Source organism: Phyllobates terribilis, unplaced genomic scaffold (genome assembly GCF_046119375.1).
Source record: "Phyllobates terribilis strain yellow unplaced genomic scaffold, ASM4611937v1 Scaffold_7__3_contigs__length_470593459, whole genome shotgun sequence".
Taxonomy (NCBI): Eukaryota; Metazoa; Chordata; class Amphibia; order Anura; family Dendrobatidae; genus Phyllobates; species Phyllobates terribilis.
In genome coordinates, this window is record NW_027362767.1 from 84,196,973 (window position 1) to 84,215,750 (window position 18,778).

Sequence of the window (18,778 nt, forward strand, 5' to 3'; positions counted from 1 at the left end):
TCATATATGGGAGGTCATGTGACCACAGCTCGAACTGACAGATCAGAATCCTGACAGTGAGCGTATTGCACACTGTCAGGATTCAGCAACCAGCAGTGAGATAAAGGCACTGCAGAAATGTATGTTTAACCTTGAAAACCCCTTTAAGTCACAAGTAAATTGTACAATTACATAAAAAGTCCATACAATAAAATAGAGTCAAAAGCTGTTTCATGTAAAACACTATCAAAAGACAAAAGGGGACATCCCCTCCACCTGGTGAAAGAAAGGTTCAATCTCCAGAGGAGACAGGCTTCTTTACCATAAGAACTATTTATCTGTGGAATAGTCGACGTCAGGAGCTGGTCACAGCGGGAACCATCGATGGTTTTAAACAAGGGCTTAGATGATTTCTTAGAAGAAAATAACAAATGCTTAAGTACATGTATAACATTCAGTTTTTTAGATGTTTTTCCAATCTGATTGACACTAGTGAGAGAAAATTTTAGTTAATTCATTATGGGTTTTTGCCTTCCTCTAGAATAGGAATGTCAAACTCAACTACACAGAGGGCCAAAATTAAAAACTTGGACAAAGTCGCCGGCCAACCTTGATATTTACTAAAAATGTCTACAATTGAGGACATTTTTCCTTATCATCAAAAAACCTTTTCATATGGAAACAAACTTAAAGGGGTTGTCCCACGAACAAAGTACATAGATAATTAATAATTCTTAGAATAAAATAAACACAGAATCACAAATGGAGCATACTGGAATAATATAATATGTTATATAAGAGCAGTAAAAAGCATATGGCCCAATGACCTAATTTAAATTAGTAATAACAAAGGATAAAAAACCTTAAGTAATACAGGTAATAAAGTATGATGTCAACAAAAGTGCCCGCCAAACAAAGCAGGATACCGCCACAGTGAACTCCCCCACGATACCCTCCACACACAGTATGATGACCCTACTGTACCCAACTCAACGTTTCCATCACAGTATGATTCCCCAACTGTGATTCCCACACAACCCTCCACACAGGATAATGGCTCCACATAGTCCTACATACAGAATAATGGGCCCCACATAGTCCTCCATACAGTATAATGGGCCCCACATTGTCCTCCATACAGTATAATGCGCCCCACATAGTCCTCCATACAGAATAATGAGCCCCACATAGTCCTCCATTCAGAATAATGGGCCCCACATAGTCCTCCATACAGTATAATGGGCCCCACATAGTCCTCCATACAGTATAATGGGCCCCACATAGTCCCCCATACAGAAGAGTGGGCCCCACATAGTCCTCTATACAGTATAATGGGCCCCACATAGTTCTCCCTACAGTATAATGGGCCCCATATAGTCCTCCATACAGTATAATGGGCCTCACATAGTCCTCCATACAGAATAATGGCCCCACATAGTCCTCCATACAGTATAATGGGCTTCACATAGTCCTCCATACAGAATAATGGCCCCACATAGTCCTCCATACAGTATAATGGGCCCCACATAGTACTCAATACAGTATAATGGGCCCCACATAGTCCTCCATACAGAATAATAACCCCACATAGTCCTCCATACGGTATAATGGGCCCCACATAGTCCTCCATACAGTATAATGGGCCCACACAGTCCTCTGTACAGTATTATGGGCCCCACGTAGTCCTCCATACAGTATAATGGCCCCACATAGTCCTCCATACAGTATAATGGGCCTCACATAGTCTTTCATACAGAACAATGGGCCCCACATAGTCCTTCATACATAATAAGGGCCCACATAATCCTCCATACATAATAATGGCCTCACATAGTCCTCCATACAGTATAATGGGCCCCACACAGTCCTCCATACAGTATAATGGCCCCACATAGTCCTCCATACAGTATAATGGGCCCCACATAGTCCTCCTACAGAATAATGGCCCCACATAGTCCTCCATACAGTGTAATGGGACCCACATAGTACTCAATACAGTATAATGGGCCCCATATAGTCCTCCATACAGAATAATGGGCCCCACATAGTCCTCTATACATAATAATGGGCCCCACATAGCCCTCCATTCAGAATAATGGGTCCCACATAGTCCTCCATGCAGAATAATAACCCCACATAGTCCTCCATACCGTATAATGGGCCCCACCTTGTCCTCCATACAGTATAATGAGCCCCACATAGTCCTCCATACAGAATAATGGGCCCCACATAGTCCTCCATACAGAATAATGGGCCCCACATAGTCCTCCGTACAGAATAATGGGCCCCACATAGTCCTCCATACAGAATAATGGGCCTCACATAGTCCTCCATACAGAATAATTGACCCCACATAGTCCCCCATACAGAATAATGGGCCCCACATAGTCCTACATACAGAATAATGGGCCTCACATAGTTCTTCATACAGGATAATTGGCCCACATAGTCCCCCATACAGGATAATGGGCTTACATAGTCCTCCATACAGAATAATGGCCCCACATAGTGCTCCATACAGTATAATGGCCCCACATAGTCCTCCATACAGAATAACGAGCCCCACATAGTCCTCCATACAGTATAATGACCCCACATAGTCCTCCCTACAGTATAATGGGCCCCATATAGTCCTCCATACAGTATAATGGGCCCCACATAGTACTCAATACAGTATAATGGCCCCACATAGTCCTCCCTACAGTATAATGGGCCTCATATAGTCCTCCATACAGTATAATGGGCCCCAAATAGTACTCAATACAGTATAATGGGCCCCACATAGTCCTCCATGCAGAATAATAACCCCACATAGTCCTCCATACAGTATAATGGCCCCACATAGTCCTCCATACAGTATAATGGGCCCCACATAGTCCTCCATACAGAATATTGGGGCCCACATAGTCCTCCGTACAGTATAATGGGCCTCACATAGTCCTCCTTTCAGAATAATGGACCCCACATAGTCCTCCATGCAGAATAATAACCCCACATAGTCCTCCATACAGTATAATGGCCACACATAGTCCTCCATACAGTATAATGGGCCCCACATAGTCCTCCATACAGAATATTGGGGCCCACATAGTCCTCCATACAGTATAATGGGCCTCACATAGTCCTCCATTCAGAATAATGGGCCCCACATAGTCCTCCATACAGTATAATGGGCCCCACATAGTCCTCCATACAGAACATTGGGGCCCACATAGTCCTCCATACAGTATAATGGCCCCACATAGTCCTCCATACAGTATAATGGCCCCACATAGTCCTCCATACAGTATAATGGGCCCCAGATAGTCCTCCATACATAACCATAGAAAAACATCAGCGATCAAAAACACAAAAATATTTTTGAATATAAAAATATACTTTTATTAAATAAGATACAGACAATTGATACACAGGTGGTGCAAAACACATACACTATAAAAATGAATCTTAGTACGGGACATGTGAAGCCCTTTGTGTGCAATCCACATGAAGCTCCATAGCCATGTGTACTACCAATGAGTACCCCATAGATAGACACTGAGGTCAAATCATTATAGATCTTAGAGTTTAGGTGTCCAAGGTATAGCAATTGATAATGACAGGTGCATACTAATAATCAATAAATAGTGCATTCAATTGTATACATTTGAAATATAGAAAATATCATACTCAGACACAGGACCACAGGATATGGGAGCTCACAGCGGGGCCACACGTCCATCCATGATGCCAATACAGCAACAAGTGCGATGCTGGGCGGGGGCCCGGCTTCTCAGGCCAAGTATACTTACTCTGCAGGCCAAAGTTTGACATGTGTGCTCTAGAGCAATAGAGAGAACCAAATTCCTAAAGTTTACCTTTTCCTTCATGGATATAATTTAACCTACTAACTATGTAACTGTGTGATTAACACATCAGATATAATATTAGATGAGCCAAGTTGAGAATTGCGTGTTTTTTATTACTACATTTATTTAAACAATTCTACCAAACCAGGGTCTAAAGAAACCCAAAAATGACCAGAGTTGTGAGAAAATATAAAATAATCTTTATTAAACAACACTTTTAAAACAATCACAGTGCCACGGTGCTACACAATTAGGACAACGACTCCAACAGCCAGGAGAGCACAATCTGAAGTAAAAAAAAAGCCTCTGATAGTTATCTACTATTAACCCATAAAGTGTCCAGTGCCTCTATCATAGTGTTCCCAAATAGGAATCATGTATCTCCCTTACCATTATAGGAGATATTAAGGCTGTGTACTTACTCTAACCTGCTGCTGAGTGGGTGTCCTGGCGCCCCTACGCGCGTTTCACCCTCACTTCTTTGAGTTATGTGGTAGGTAATCAATGACACTCATAAGCTTACTCTTATTTATTTAAACAATGAAGTTTTCCAAAAGCCATGTTAGCCGGACCCGCAGCGTGTTAGTAAGTGGTCATCGCTCACCTTTAGAAGCAATAATTGAAGCGGGACCTTACCTCTAATTTAATATCGGCCTTACATTTCACTATTTCAGCCATGTCTACTCTGAGGAGCTGCATTGATTCAGACGCATTGGTATGCTTTCATACTGTCAGCTATCCCTCTCTTCTCCCACAATACACATGCATGCTCATTATGGTCGAGCGTGCATGTGTTCAGTTTTGGGGAAGTGCATTAGGCCACCACCAGACACTTTGGTGGGCTTATCCCAATTGACTGTAATTCGTACAGGAGCATTTAGGGTTAGATCACAGACCTGTTCATGGATTCTGTAATGGACTGAGGCAGCAAGGTTACCCGCATGATCCCACTCTTGACTGTTGTGTGATCTGTACTGCTGATTGCTCCGTTTATTTTGTGCCTGATGGGACTTGTTCCACTTTTGAATGTTCGTTCTTGATTCCGTCTAAATATTTAAAAAACCTTTCCTTAGATTCTTCGAGACAAATTCCGTGACTTTGCAAAAGAGACAGGAGCCATTGGGCAGGAACGTATGGACAACGTGAATATTTTAATTGAGGAACTGATTGATGCGGGTCACTCTGAAGCTGCAACCATTGCAGAATGGAAAGACAACCTGAACGAGAGCTGGGCAGATCTACTAGAACTAATTGACACCCGTGTCCAGCTGTTATCTGCATCTTATGACCTACACAAGTACTTCTATGATGGAACTGAAATCCTGGGCATGATCGATGAGAAGCACAAGGAACTACCAGAGGAGCTGGGAGGAGACGTTCACACTGCGGAGACATTGCACAGAGTACACACAGACTTTGAAAGGAGTATTCATTTTATTGGATCACAGGTACATACCCCCATATATCACTTGTAAATTCCCTACTAGCTTTTTGCACATAATAGGTCAAATAAAATTTCCATTTATCAGGCAACTTCTTTTAAAAAAACAGCTTCCCTTTAAATGTATTATTTAGGAGGCAATTTAAAAGTATTTTTTTTATTATAGCTATAATTTAAAAGACTTTAAACACATTAGCACTGATTTTTGTTCATTTAATATCCAAATGCAATACTAGGCACTTTAATAAATAGTCTTAAGTATGTTTACCATTTTGCAGCTGTAGAGTCTGTGCAACGTCTTTACATACCTGGTTGTGCTGCTTCTCATACAAACCCAGCATCACATTGCTCCTTGCTGCTGTTGACACGAGGCTTATGCCATCTGTTCTCTCTGCTGTACCCATCGCTTTGTTGCAGTGTTAGAGATAGTAGCAAAGGTTGGGGGGGTTGTATATGGCAAAACTAGGTACCCAAAGATGGAGGAGATGACAGTCTGTAGGGAAAGAGATCCCACAGAATATGTGGTGGGAGAGGAGAACTCATTGTGAAATCTGCAGGGAAAGGAGGAGGGAGGAGAGATTGCATGCAGACTATGTAAAGAAAGAACTCACCACCGAATCTGCGGGAAGAGATCACACAGGCTGCCTCAGAGATCAGAGAGATCCCACAATCTCCCTAGCTTCATGTCGGCATGTTTGTATACAGGGGAGAAGAGATCTCTCAGGAGGTAAAGCAGAACAGGAATGAAGCTATGCTGATACATGAGAGCTAGTGAAAGATGCAGACCCAGCATGTATTACTGTGAGGAACAGACCTACACCCTGTGTGTGTATTTTTGTTGTTGTCAGACATGTCTCTAACCTATAAGGACAAGGATTAAATATAATATATTTTACAGATTTACATTTATTATTACAGGTCCAAGGTTTTCAAGACACAGCAACTCGTCTGTATGCTGCCTATGCAGGCGATCAAGCTATGGCGATACAGAAAAAGGAGAGGGAGGTGACAGAGGCCTGGAAAGCGCTTCTGGATGCCTGTGATGGGCGCCGGACTGAACTGAGCAGCGCAGCTGAGAAGTTCCATTTCTTCAGCATGGTCCGCAATTTAATGCTCTGGATGGAAAGTATTATGAGACAGATTGAAACCCAGGAGAAACCGAGGTATGGGGCATGTTTATCCTATATGTGCATGTCCAATATTTACCCTCATTTTAGGTAACACAATATATATGCAATACTTTATTTGAACCAATGGTTATAACTAATACATGCAATTAATGAAATGTTTGGTTAGTTCACATTCTTACATGCATGCACAGGAGAAAATGCTGAGTGCATAGAAAATGTAAAGTCCCTGGGTCAATATCCGAAACCCAATGTGTAGAAAAAATGAAGGCTAACAATTCATAAAAATCCACTCTGTCCATTAAAAGACAAGAAAACATTTTTTTTTTGTCCCAAAAGATAAATCTCACTTACATATTTCAAGCTGATAATAACTATTATTAATACACAAGTCCCTAGCTTGGAAGTTGATTTTAAGATCTAAGGGGTAAAGTTTCTCCTTGTGGACAGTGACATGCCTGACATGCAGTGTAAGGAGACTTATAGGCCGTGCAATGCTCCTTTGGGAAATTTAAATATGGAAATTGTCTCTTCAGAGAGAAAGAGGATTTGAACTCTAGTGCCACCTATTGGAACTGGAAATCCTAAAAGTCAATATTGACCCTATTTTAATGGCCTCCAACCGCGGAGCATTCATGTGTTCTGGTTGGGGAGGAGGAGTAAGGTTCATCATCGGTTCATCTACACGGAGTATGATAGAATCAGGCCTATTAAACTAAATCAGCCTGATCCTTCTATTTCCCAACATCTGTCATTGTTGGCAAGTCTAGATTCCTTCTACACACTACTACATGGTCATCCTGTCCCACAGAAACCTACAGATTTGGTCATCGTTAGTCTAATCAATTGCAAGCAAGTAGTAATGCAGCCTCATCTGTATTGTTCTAAGATATCATTTTTAGAGTGAATGGATGAAATGCATCTTTAAAAATATTGAATAATTTTGTAATTCAGCACTGTGCGTTACCACATCAATCCCTTTTAGGTATCCTTTTGCTGAGCAGGTGCAGATCACTGCAGGCTTCAGTCCAACGAGTGGTTCACCCCATGACATGGCTGTCACTAACAGGTGCATTTAACTATTGCCAAAAAATGTGTTTATGTGACGTTTTTGTTTGATTGACAGAGATGTGTCGTCTGTCGAGTTCTTAATAAAACACCACCAGGAACTGAGGGCTGAAATTGAAGCCAGAAATTCCACTTATGACAGCTGTGTCCGTCTAGGTGAAACTCTTCTGGCTCGTAATCACCCGGATTCAAAAGAGGTAAAATCCTAAAAAAAAATTTTTTTAATCAGATTTCTTTTTTGTAATTTCTTCCATTTTTTCCATTGTACATACATTAGAACAATTTAAGCAATATAATATAAGTTGAAATGAAACCAAACACACTCTCTGTCTCTTTCGCCGTAACATATATACTCTGAAGAACATTTTGTATCTCATAACATCAAGCCATTGACAGTTCTAATAAAGCCCCCGTACCAATTAGACTAATGTCCTCCAACCCCGCCAATATTGACAGGTTTAGCCTGTAGGGGGCCCCAGACAATTGATTCTCGGGGAAGATAAGGATCCGTCATGTCCGATTATCGTCTCCTGGAGATAAGCCGCCACCGCAAATATCTGACAGTGACTCTCCCTTAGACAACACATGGGTGCTCGGCCAAGCACAATAAGTTGTGAGGTCTAGTTTCTCTTGTTACCCTTGTCAAAATGAAAAAATTGAGGCAAATGAATGTTTTCATGGAAAAATGAAAATGTTATTTTTGTGTCCCGATGTTACAACCTTTTGTGCAGCACCTGTGGGTCCAAACTGGTTGCTACACCCCTCGATAAGAGTTCAAAAATTATGAATCTGTGTAATTTTTTGTCAAGTTCCGTATATTTTCATAAAAAAACGCAAATCATATCAACCTAAATTTACCATTAACAAAGTACAATGTGTCACGAAAAGAAAAAATCTCAGAATCACTGGGATATGTCTAAACATTCTAAAAATATTATCACATAGATCAGGGATGTCAAACTCAAGTAGACAGAGGGCCAAAATTAAAAACTTGGGCAAAGTCGCGGGCTAACCAGATATTTATTAAAAAAAACAAAATCAAAACCTTAAAGGGGTTGTCTACTACTTAGGATAGGGCATCAATGTATGATCAGCCGGGGTCCTGCACCCGGCACCCCTGCCAATTTGCTGATATTGATGCCGGCGGCGCCCGCCGGCGGCCAGAAGTCCTCTCCTGCGGGGCTCCGCCGCCATGTGGTAGTGGCCACCGCGGTGTACTGCACATCCGCTTCCTATTCAATTGATGCCCCCTGAGGAAGTCTAATGACGAAACGTGCGTAGGGGAGAGGGACCTGGCTCCACATTGACATCTACACCAAGGCGATATCACTACGGTATGCTACTTCTATATTATCACTCATTCACTTGCCTGATTAGCACATGCGTATAGACTGTAGCACAGGGAGACTTGATGTCACGTTATCTGTTACTGTCAGCAGCATGCTATTATGCCTTTGTAAACCTCACGGTTGTGTGTAGCCTAGAGTCCCTCACATCTGGAGGTGCCTTTTATTGATGTATGTTTTATGTCTATATGTATTTTCATGGTTAATAAAATTAGTTATTTTACCAGTTTGCTGTTATAGGTTGGTTTGTTGATCAATTACTCGATCTTTTGGATTTAACCTCCCTGATATGTATATCCGCCGTCAAGTGGTAGTGGCCATCGCAGTGTACTGCACATCTGCCTCCTATTCAATTGAATGGGAGGCAGATGTGCAGTACACCGCGGCAGACACTACCACTTGATGGCGCAGCCCCGCAGGTAAGGACTCCCGGTTGGCGGCGGCAGCTGGCACCGATAACAGCTGATCGGATAGGGCATCAATGTAAAAGTAGTGGACAACTTCTTTAATATTCAGTGGGGTAACAGAAGAGCAGATCTCACAACTTTGCAGCCCTTACATAGTAATTTTCTTCCTGCTGAAGTCCTAGATTTTTCTTTCATTGCCCCCATAAAGTGCCACCCACACACAGTATGATACCCCCACAGTGAATTCCTCAGCAGTACCCGTCACACGTATGGTATGATGACCCTACTGTACCCACCCCTCTCAACTCAACAGGCAAAGTATCGTAACACCAACACAGTATGATGCCCCAACTGTGATCCCCATACCGACCTCCATACAGTATAATAGACCCCACATAGTCCTCCATACAGAATAATGGCCCCACATACTCCTCCATACAGTATAATAGACCCCACATAGTCCTCCATACATAATAATGGGCCCCACATAGTCCTCCATTCAGAATAATGGGCCCACATACTCCTCCATACAGTATAATAGACCCCACATAGTCCTCCATACAGAATAATGGGCCCCACATAGTCCTCCATACAGAATAATGGGCCCTACATAATCCTCCATACAGAATAATGGCCCCGCATACTCCTCCATACAGTATAATAGACCCCACATACTCCTCCATACAGTATAATGGGCCTCACACAGTCCTCCATACAGAATAATGGGACCCACATAGTCCTCCATACAGTATAATGGCCCCACATAGTCCTCCATACAGTATAATGGCCCCACATAGTCCTCCATACAGTATAATGGGCCCCACATAATCCTCCATACAGAATAATGGCCCCGCATACTCCTCCATACAGTATAATAGACCCCACATACTCCTCCATACAGTATAATAGACCCCACATAGTCCTCCATACAGAATAATGGGCCCCACATAGTCCTCCATTCAGAATAATGGGCCCACATACTCCTCCATACAGTATAATAGACCCCACATAGTCCTCCATACAGAATAATGGGCCCCACATAGTCCTCCATACAGAATAATGGGCCCTACATAATCCTCCATACAGAATAATGGCCCCGCATACTCCTCCATACAGTATAATAGACCCCACATACTCCTCCATACAGTATAATGGGCCTCACACAGTCCTCCATACAGAATAATGGGACCCACATAGTCCTCCATACAGTATAATGGCCCCACATAGTCCTCCATACAGTATAATGGCCCCACATAGTCCTCCATACAGTATAATGGGCCCCACATAATCCTCCATACAGAATAATGGCCCCGCATACTCCTCCATACAGTATAATAGACCCCACATACTCCTCCATACAGTATAATGGGCCTCACACAGTCCTCCATACAGAATAATGGGACCCACATAGTCCTCCATACAGTATAATGGCCCCACATAGTCCTCCATACAGTATAATGGCCCCACATAGTCCTCCATACAGTATAATGGGCACCACATAGTCCTCTATACAGAATAATGGGACCCACATAGTGCTCCATACAGTATAATGGGCCCCACATAGTCCTCCATACAGAATAATGAGCCCCACATAGTCCTCCATACAGTATAATGGGCCCACATACTCCCCCATATGGCGTCGCGTGCCAAATACAATCACCTTGAAGGCCAGAGTTTGACATGTGTGACATAAAATGACATGTGTGAGATTTTAAAGATTAAAGGTGAAAACAGGGTTCAGCAGGAAGGGGCTAAACAGACGTAAAGGAGTTTTATATACCCAATGTAAGAAAATTAGTTGTGACAGTCTACATGATTCTGGTAGGGGTAAGGTTGGCGTAAAGGATCGGCTATCTGACCATTGTCCATCCATACTGTAAGTGGACCCGCATCTTCCTCAAACTTAAAGGGGTATTCCCATCTCCAACATCCTATCCCAATATGTAGTAGGTGTAATAATAATAATAAATAATAATAATATTAGCAAATACCTCCAATTAGAAATGTAGTGTAGTATTTCTGATTTGCTCTGTCTCTTTCCTCATCTGCAGGCATTGCAAGACCTTAGGTATCCATGGTTACAACCACTGATATGGTGACAGTTAGTTAGCTAGTTGCTAGTGGTCGTAACCATGGATACCTAAGGTCCTGCAATGCCTGCACATGAGGAAAGAGACATAGCGAATCAGAGAAAGTATACTACATTTCCAATTGGAGGTATTTGCTATTATTATTATTACACCTACTACATATTGGAATAGGATCTTGGAGATGGGAATACCCCTTTAAGCCCACCATGAACTTTAGATGGCTGTCTCTTGAATGATGGTTTCGCCAATCGTTCACCCAGCAGCTATCTGACCTCTCACACACAGGAGCGCTCGTTCTGAAGTTACCCGTCTTCTTGACCTCGTCTGTTGCTTGCACTTTTCAGCCAGAAATATTGTCCCGCGTTATGGTACTCTTGGGGGGTGTGCACAGGACGTCTTTTTTAGGTGGATACCGCCTGAAAAACCTCTCAATAAATGCTAAAAGTAATGAACGTATGCACTGCAATGTCAAAACGACCTGCTGTGCACATGTTCTGTCTTTTTCAGCTTTTTTAACTGCTTCAGGCTTTCAAAGCTGTGAAGTGACTAAAAGAAGTGACCTGATCACTACTTTATATGTAGGTAACATAAAAAAAAGACACCGGCAGCAAAACGAATGCAGAAATGACAAAAAATCCACCAAAGAAGACGCTTCGGATTTGTGCTGCCGATAAAATAATGATGTATGGGGACTAGGCATCGTATGGCGGCATTATGTTGTATGGTGATGTAGAGAGAGCTAATCCCTTCACCTCATTATAACTAATCTGAGTAAAAGTTGAGTAACTTTGTGAATACATTAAATTACTTAACTTGTACTGATCGTGTACTATGGACCAGAGCTGCAATCATAATACTGAATATTGCAGATTTTGTGAGTTCTGCTCTGGGATGTAATACAGGTTATGGCATGCAAAAAGAAAGGTTTGTGTTGGGTCTTCAAATGTTTAATATATTTGGTATATTTTTATCTATTTTTTTTTATATACACCAAGTATTTTTCAAGTTGTATAATAAGTACATGTAGTCCTCCTAAGATATTATACTATGATCCATTAGATAAAAGAAAAGCTGCGAGAACTCGCTGAAAGAAGGACCGAGATGATGGAGAAATGGGACAAGCGATGGGAATGGCTCAATGTTTGTAAGTAAACACAGGTCGCCACCTAGAGGTCAGATAGAAAATTGAGCCGAAAGTACTGTAACTTACCTTGTTGTGGGAGTTTTTTTAACATAACTTTCATCGTTAGTAAATATTAACTTTGGTAAAAGTTTTTTTTTTATTCAGCAAGCAGTGAGTGACTCTGTCCATAGACTCAGCTTCACAAGAGATCTGCCCGTCATGCCTGGATCCGTAAGGTCTCCTTTTTATGGACAATCATATTGGGTTGGCATTTAGGCCAATATATTTTAATGTTAGAGCATCTTTAGGATAGCGTCCTGCACATCAGTCACATTTTGGGGTATATACCTTTCTACTTCTTTTGGTGCTATAGTCAGAGTATATGCCAGGAAATTCTGTCCGACATGACCCTACGCGATCATTGCAAAAAGGACTCGACATCTGTACATCTTCGCCTGTACTGAAAAGTGTATATTGCCCATGATATTCTGCACATATTGGTTATTAATAACTTTACGTTGATCTTTCTAGTGCTGGAAGTTTGTCAGTTTGCAAGAGATGCCTCCATGGCCGAAGCTTGGCTAATAGCCAAGGAGCCTTACTTGTTGACCACACATGTTGGAAATAGTGTCGATGATGTGGAGAAGTTATTAAAAAAGCATGAAGCCTTTGAGAAGTCCACAGCGACATGGGAAGAAAGATTTGCAGCACTTGAGAGGTTAACTACGGTGCGTCGGTAACATAATACATTGCAACGCTGCACCAGCTGCTTGTAGTTTAGATCTCTGGACCCTTCTGAATGAATGAAAGTGGAAACTAAAGTCCCCAGCCATAAATATATACAGTTGAAACCAGAAGTTTACATGCGCTATATAAAAAGACACATCTGCATGTTTTTCTCAATATCGGACATGAAATCAGGATAAACCTTTCCCGTTTTAGGTCTATTAGGATTACCATAATTTTTAATATTTGCCAAATGCCAGAATAATGAGAGAGAGAGAATGTTTTAAGGCATTTTTATTACTTACTGCAAAGTCAAAAGTTTACATACATTTTATTAGTATTTGGTACCATTGCCCTTAAACTGAATGACTTGGGTCAAATGTTTGGGATATCCTTCCACAAGCTTCTCACAATAGTTGGCCGGAATTCCTCCTGACAAAACTGGTGTAACTGATCCTGGTTTGTAGGTCGTCTTGCTCGTAGCCTTGTCAGCTTTGCCCATAAATTTTCAATAGGATTGAGATCAGGGCTTTGTGATGGCCACTCCAAAACATTGACTTTGTTATCCTTAAGCCACTTTGTTACCATTTTAGCAGTATGCTTCTGATCATTGTCCATTTGGAAGACCCAAACTTTAACTTCCTGGCTGTAGTCTTGAGATGTTGCTTCAGTATTGCCACATAATCTTCTTGATGATGCCATCTATTTTGCGAAGTGCACCAGTTCCTCTTGCAGCAAAACAACCCCACATCATGATGCTGCCACCCCCGTGTTTCACAGTTAGGATGGTGTTTTTAGGCTTCCAAGTTTCTCCCTTTTTCCTCCAAATGCAACTATGGTCATTATGCCCAAAAAGTTCAATTTTAGTTTCATCTGACCACAGGACATGTCTCCAAAAATTAAAGTCTTTGTTCCTGTGTGCATTTGCAAACATTATTCTGGCTTTTGTATGTTTCTTTTGAAGTAATGGCTTCTTCCTGGCAGAGTGGCCGTTCAGCCCATGTTGATACAGTACTCATTTCACTGTAGATATTGACACAATCTTACCACCTTCCACCATCATATTCTCAAGGTCTTTTGCTATTGTCCTTGGGTTGATATGCACATGTTGGACCAAAGCACGTTCATCTCAGGGACACAGAACCCTTCTCCTTCCTGAGCAGTATGATGGCTGGACAATCCCATCTTGTTGGTACTTGCGTATAATTGTTTGTACAGATGAACGAGGCACCTTCAGGTATCTTGAAATTGTACCCAAGGATGAGCCAGACTTGTGCAAGTTCACAATTCTCTTCCTGATATCTTGGCTGATTTCTTTAGACTTTCCCATGATGCTACACAAAGAAGCAGTGTGTTTCAGGTGTGAATTAAAATACATCCACAGGTGTGTCTCTAATTAACTCAGATGTTGCCAAAAAAACTATCAGAAGCTTCCAAACACATGACATCATCATATGGGCAAGGCATAGTAATCTTAGTGTATGTAAACTTTTGACTTTGCAGTAAATAATAAAAATGCCTTAAAACATTCTCTCTCTCTCATTATTCTGGCATTTGGCAAATATTACAATTATTGTAATCCTAACTGACCTAAAACGGGAAAGGTTTATTCTGATTTCATATCTGATATTGAGAAATACATGCATATGTGTCTTTTTATATAGTGTATGTAAACTTTTGGTTTATATTTTTTATAAGTAATTGATACACTGCCGATTTTGCAAGTTTTCCCACCTACAAAGAATGGAAAGGTCTGTCATTTTTATCGAAGGTACACTTCAACTGTGAGAGGCAGAATATAAAAAAAATCCAGAAAATCACATTCATTCATGTATCATTTTTACAGAAATAATTAGCATTTTATTGCATGAAATACGTATTTGATACAATAGAAAAACAGAACTTAATATTTGGTCCAGAAACCTTTGTTTGCAGTTACAGAGGTCAGACTTCTCCTGTAGTTCTTGACCAGGTTTGCACACACTGCAGCAGGGATTTTGGCCCACTCCTCCATACAGATATTCTGCAGATCTTTCAGGTTTCGGGGCAGTCACTGGGCAACATTGAGTTTCAGCTCCCTGCAAAGATTTTCTATTGGTTTCAGGTCTGAACACTGGCTAGGCCACTCCAGGACCTTGAAATGCTTCTTACAGAGCTACTCTTTAGTTGCCCTGGCGGTGTATTTCAGGTCATTGTCATGCTGGAAGGACCAGCCACAACCCATCTTCAATGCTGTTACTGAGAGAAGGAGGTTGTTGGCCAAAATCTCACGATACATGACCCCATCCTTCCTCCCTTTAATACGGTGCATTCGTCCTTTCCCCTTTACAGAAAGGCACCCCCAAAGTATGATGTTTCCCCTACCATGCTTCACGGTTGAGATGGTGTTCTTGGCGCTGTACTCATCCTTCTTCTTCCTCCAAACACGGCAAGTAGAGTTGATACCAATACCAAAAAGTTCTATTTTAGTCTCATCTGACCACATGACCTTCTCCCATGCCTCCTCTGGATTATCCAGATGGTCATTGGCAAACTTCATAAGGGCCTGGACATGTGCTGGTGTGAGCAGGGGGACCTTGCGTGCCCTGCAGGATTTTAATCCATGACGGCGTAGTGAGTTACTAACAGTAATGTTTGAGACTGTGGTCCCAGCTCTCTTCAGGTCATTGACCAGGTCCTCCCGTGTAGCTCTGGGCTGATTCCTGACCGTTCTCAGAATCATCCTTACCCCACGAGGTGAGATCTTAAATGGAGCCCCAGACTGAAGAAGATTGACAGTCATCTTGTGTTTCTTCCATTTTCTAAGAATTGTGCCAACAGTTGTTGCCTTCTCACCAAGCTGCTTGCCTATTGTCATGTGGCCCATCCCAGCCTTTGCAGGTCTACATTTTTGTCCCTGGTGTACTTAGACAGCTCATTGGTCTTAACCTTGGTGGAGAGGTTGGAGTGTGATTGATTGAGTGTGTGGACAGGAGTCTTTTATGCAGGTAACGAGTTCAAACAGGTGCAATTAATACAGGTAATGAGTGCAGAGTAGGAGGGGTCTTAAAGAAAAACTAGCAGGTTTGTGAGAGACAGAATTCTTGCTGGTTGGTAGGTGATCAAATACTTATTCCATACAAAAAAATGCAATTTAATTATGTAAAAATCATACAATGTGATTTTCTAGATTTTTTTTTAGATTCTGTCTCTCACAGGTGAAGTGTCCCTACGATAAAAATTACAGGCCTGTGGGAAAACTTGCAAAATCGGCAGTGTATTAAATGCTTATTTTCTCCACTACTGTATAAACACAAACACATATATATTTTTATTTTTTTTTACATTTGTACTTTGTTGATATTTATGGATCATTTAAGATGTTTTTTTCTTTATTCAATACACATGTATACCGTATATATACTATGTGTATATGTATTTGCCATCATTTTTTTTGAGTGCTGCCTCCAGTTGTGGTTTCTTGTCTGGATGGTTTTGTTCTTGCCAGGGAGGCTTTGCATCAATACTTCTTTGCTGCTGCTCCCGCTTTTATACATATACAGTATATATATTTTTTTACATTTGTTCCTCGTTGATATTTATGGATTATTTAAGGTTTTACTTCTTCATTTGATTTCTTGCTTATAGACCATGCCTTCATTTCACCAGACCCCCTAACCATAACATACAGTGGTCTTTATGATGCATTACTGTATTCTGTACCTTGATTAGTGACAGGTGCTGGTTGTCAGCCATTATAATGCTCATATAGCATTATCACTCTACTTTTCACTGACCCTGAATGACACATTTATAATACTTTTTCTTTTATACAGTTGGAATTGTTGGAAATACGTAAATACCAGGAAGCCAAGCTGCAGCAAATGGCTCTGGCAACCGATGTAGAAATGAGAGAAGTCCAGGCAGAAATTCAGTAAGTGAAGCTGGGAGGGATTGATCCATAAATATTCTCTTGGAGTGTGACTGAGCGGTTACCCATCATCCACAAGAACAGGAGTCTTAATTTCCCTTGTTTGAATAGAATGGTGGTGATCATGTCTATAGGAGTGATAGTCTCGCAGGCACAGTATCACTCCCATAGAAGTCAATGAAGCGGTGGTTTTGCATATGCACTACCTCTACATTCACATAGAGGATGTTAGGACCCCCGTTCTGATGATTGGTGGGAGTCCCAACAATGAAACCCCAAGGGATCATATATTTATTACCTCTCCTGTGGATTTTGGGATATGCCTTTTAATTTTTAAATGATTATTTCCATTTTCATAAATGGGTATTGTTGGATAGTGCTTGTAAAGGCAAGCAAATTTGCAATTTACTGCTTACTAAAATTTTCAACCGCTCTTGAGATATTCACACTTATTTATAGCTCACTAACCTAGAGACCGACCACCTCTGCTAGACAGAGGATGCTGTCACGACACAGCTGTCGAAAGATCCGGGACCAGGGGCACTTACCCTGTCCCTAATGCTAGGGGGCGCCCTAGCTCGCACTATTCCCCGGGATACCTCTTAAGGTGAGGATGCCGGGGCCTCCGCCCTCGCCCTACCTCCTGAATAAGCCCTCCGTCTGTTCACCTTCCCTACCCGGGGAAGAGGGGCACTACTGTGCACCGTAGTACACTAACCCGACAAACAGGGCAACACAGACAAGGGTAAACAGAAAAACTCCAGGCACACAAAATATTCACTCACATATAACAGAGGAATGCACTGGGGTGTGAAGGTAAAGGAATAAACCAAAGTAGAGAAGGTTAAGGGATAATCACGCATGCAAACCAAACAACAGTCACTGATTACTCCTCCAACTCTCCTTCTCATTACAACTCCTCTCCCTCCATTAGCCATGCAGTAAGAGCTAGCTCTGACGAGGATTAGTATCAGAGCCCAGATTATAAAGGGAAAAGGAGTGGCTAACCGAGCTCAGCTGTGAACACAGGGATTTCCAACATGACTGTTTAACCCCTGTTCTGACAGAAGAAAATAAACACTTTTAAAATGACGGAGAAGTGTTCTTCTCAGAGCTGGAGTAGGAGCCATCCGACGCTGTGGCCTCCTGGCTCCACACTGTCACAGTAACTCTGTGACAGGTGCATAGTGCTCTTTTCTATCGAGCTTGTAAGCTTTGTTTTGAAGCTGGGCAGGATCGCTGGCGCTCACCGTTACCTCCTAATCCCCGCCAGCTGCAAAGTGCTTACAAGCGAAACAACAGCGGTGGTCGGTCTCCTAGGCAACGAACAATAAAGAAAAGTGTTAATATCTCAAAAACGGCTGCAAATTTTAATAAGCAGTAAATTGCAAAAGTGCTTATTTTTAGAAGAACTATCCAAAAATAGCCTTCTATGAAAATGGGGAATAACCCTTTAAGATACTATTGTGTTCTACCCAGTTTTCAATGCTAGTATTAGACAATACATTCTACTAGTATGATTCTTTGGGAACATACTTATGCAGTGGAATAGGTCCTATTGTTATATATCATGCATTGGTTTAGTCACACGTTTCCCTTTAACATATTTATGAATTTTCCTTAATGGATAAACCCGACTATATGAGGAAATGTATAGCAAGTTGCAACTTTCTCCAGCGATAGTCGCTAACTCTTGGCAATTTCAGAAGCTGA

The 18,778-nt window shown here is 41.6% G+C and overlaps 1 protein-coding gene across 1 annotated transcript in view; it reads left to right on the forward strand.

The window, feature by feature from the left end:
• The window catches only part of SPTB (spectrin beta, erythrocytic), a 140,844-nt gene that overhangs the window by 112,118 nt on the left and 9,948 nt on the right, over positions 1 to 18,778 (forward strand). The window contains exons 26-31 of the mRNA XM_073638915.1: positions 4,901 to 5,275; positions 6,187 to 6,431; positions 7,522 to 7,660; positions 12,366 to 12,450; positions 12,961 to 13,157; positions 16,971 to 17,068. Coding sequence (XP_073495016.1) covers positions 4,901 to 5,275; positions 6,187 to 6,431; positions 7,522 to 7,660; positions 12,366 to 12,450; positions 12,961 to 13,157; positions 16,971 to 17,068 — 1,139 coding nt within the window. The remainder of the gene's footprint in view (positions 1 to 4,900; positions 5,276 to 6,186; positions 6,432 to 7,521; positions 7,661 to 12,365; positions 12,451 to 12,960; positions 13,158 to 16,970; positions 17,069 to 18,778) is intronic.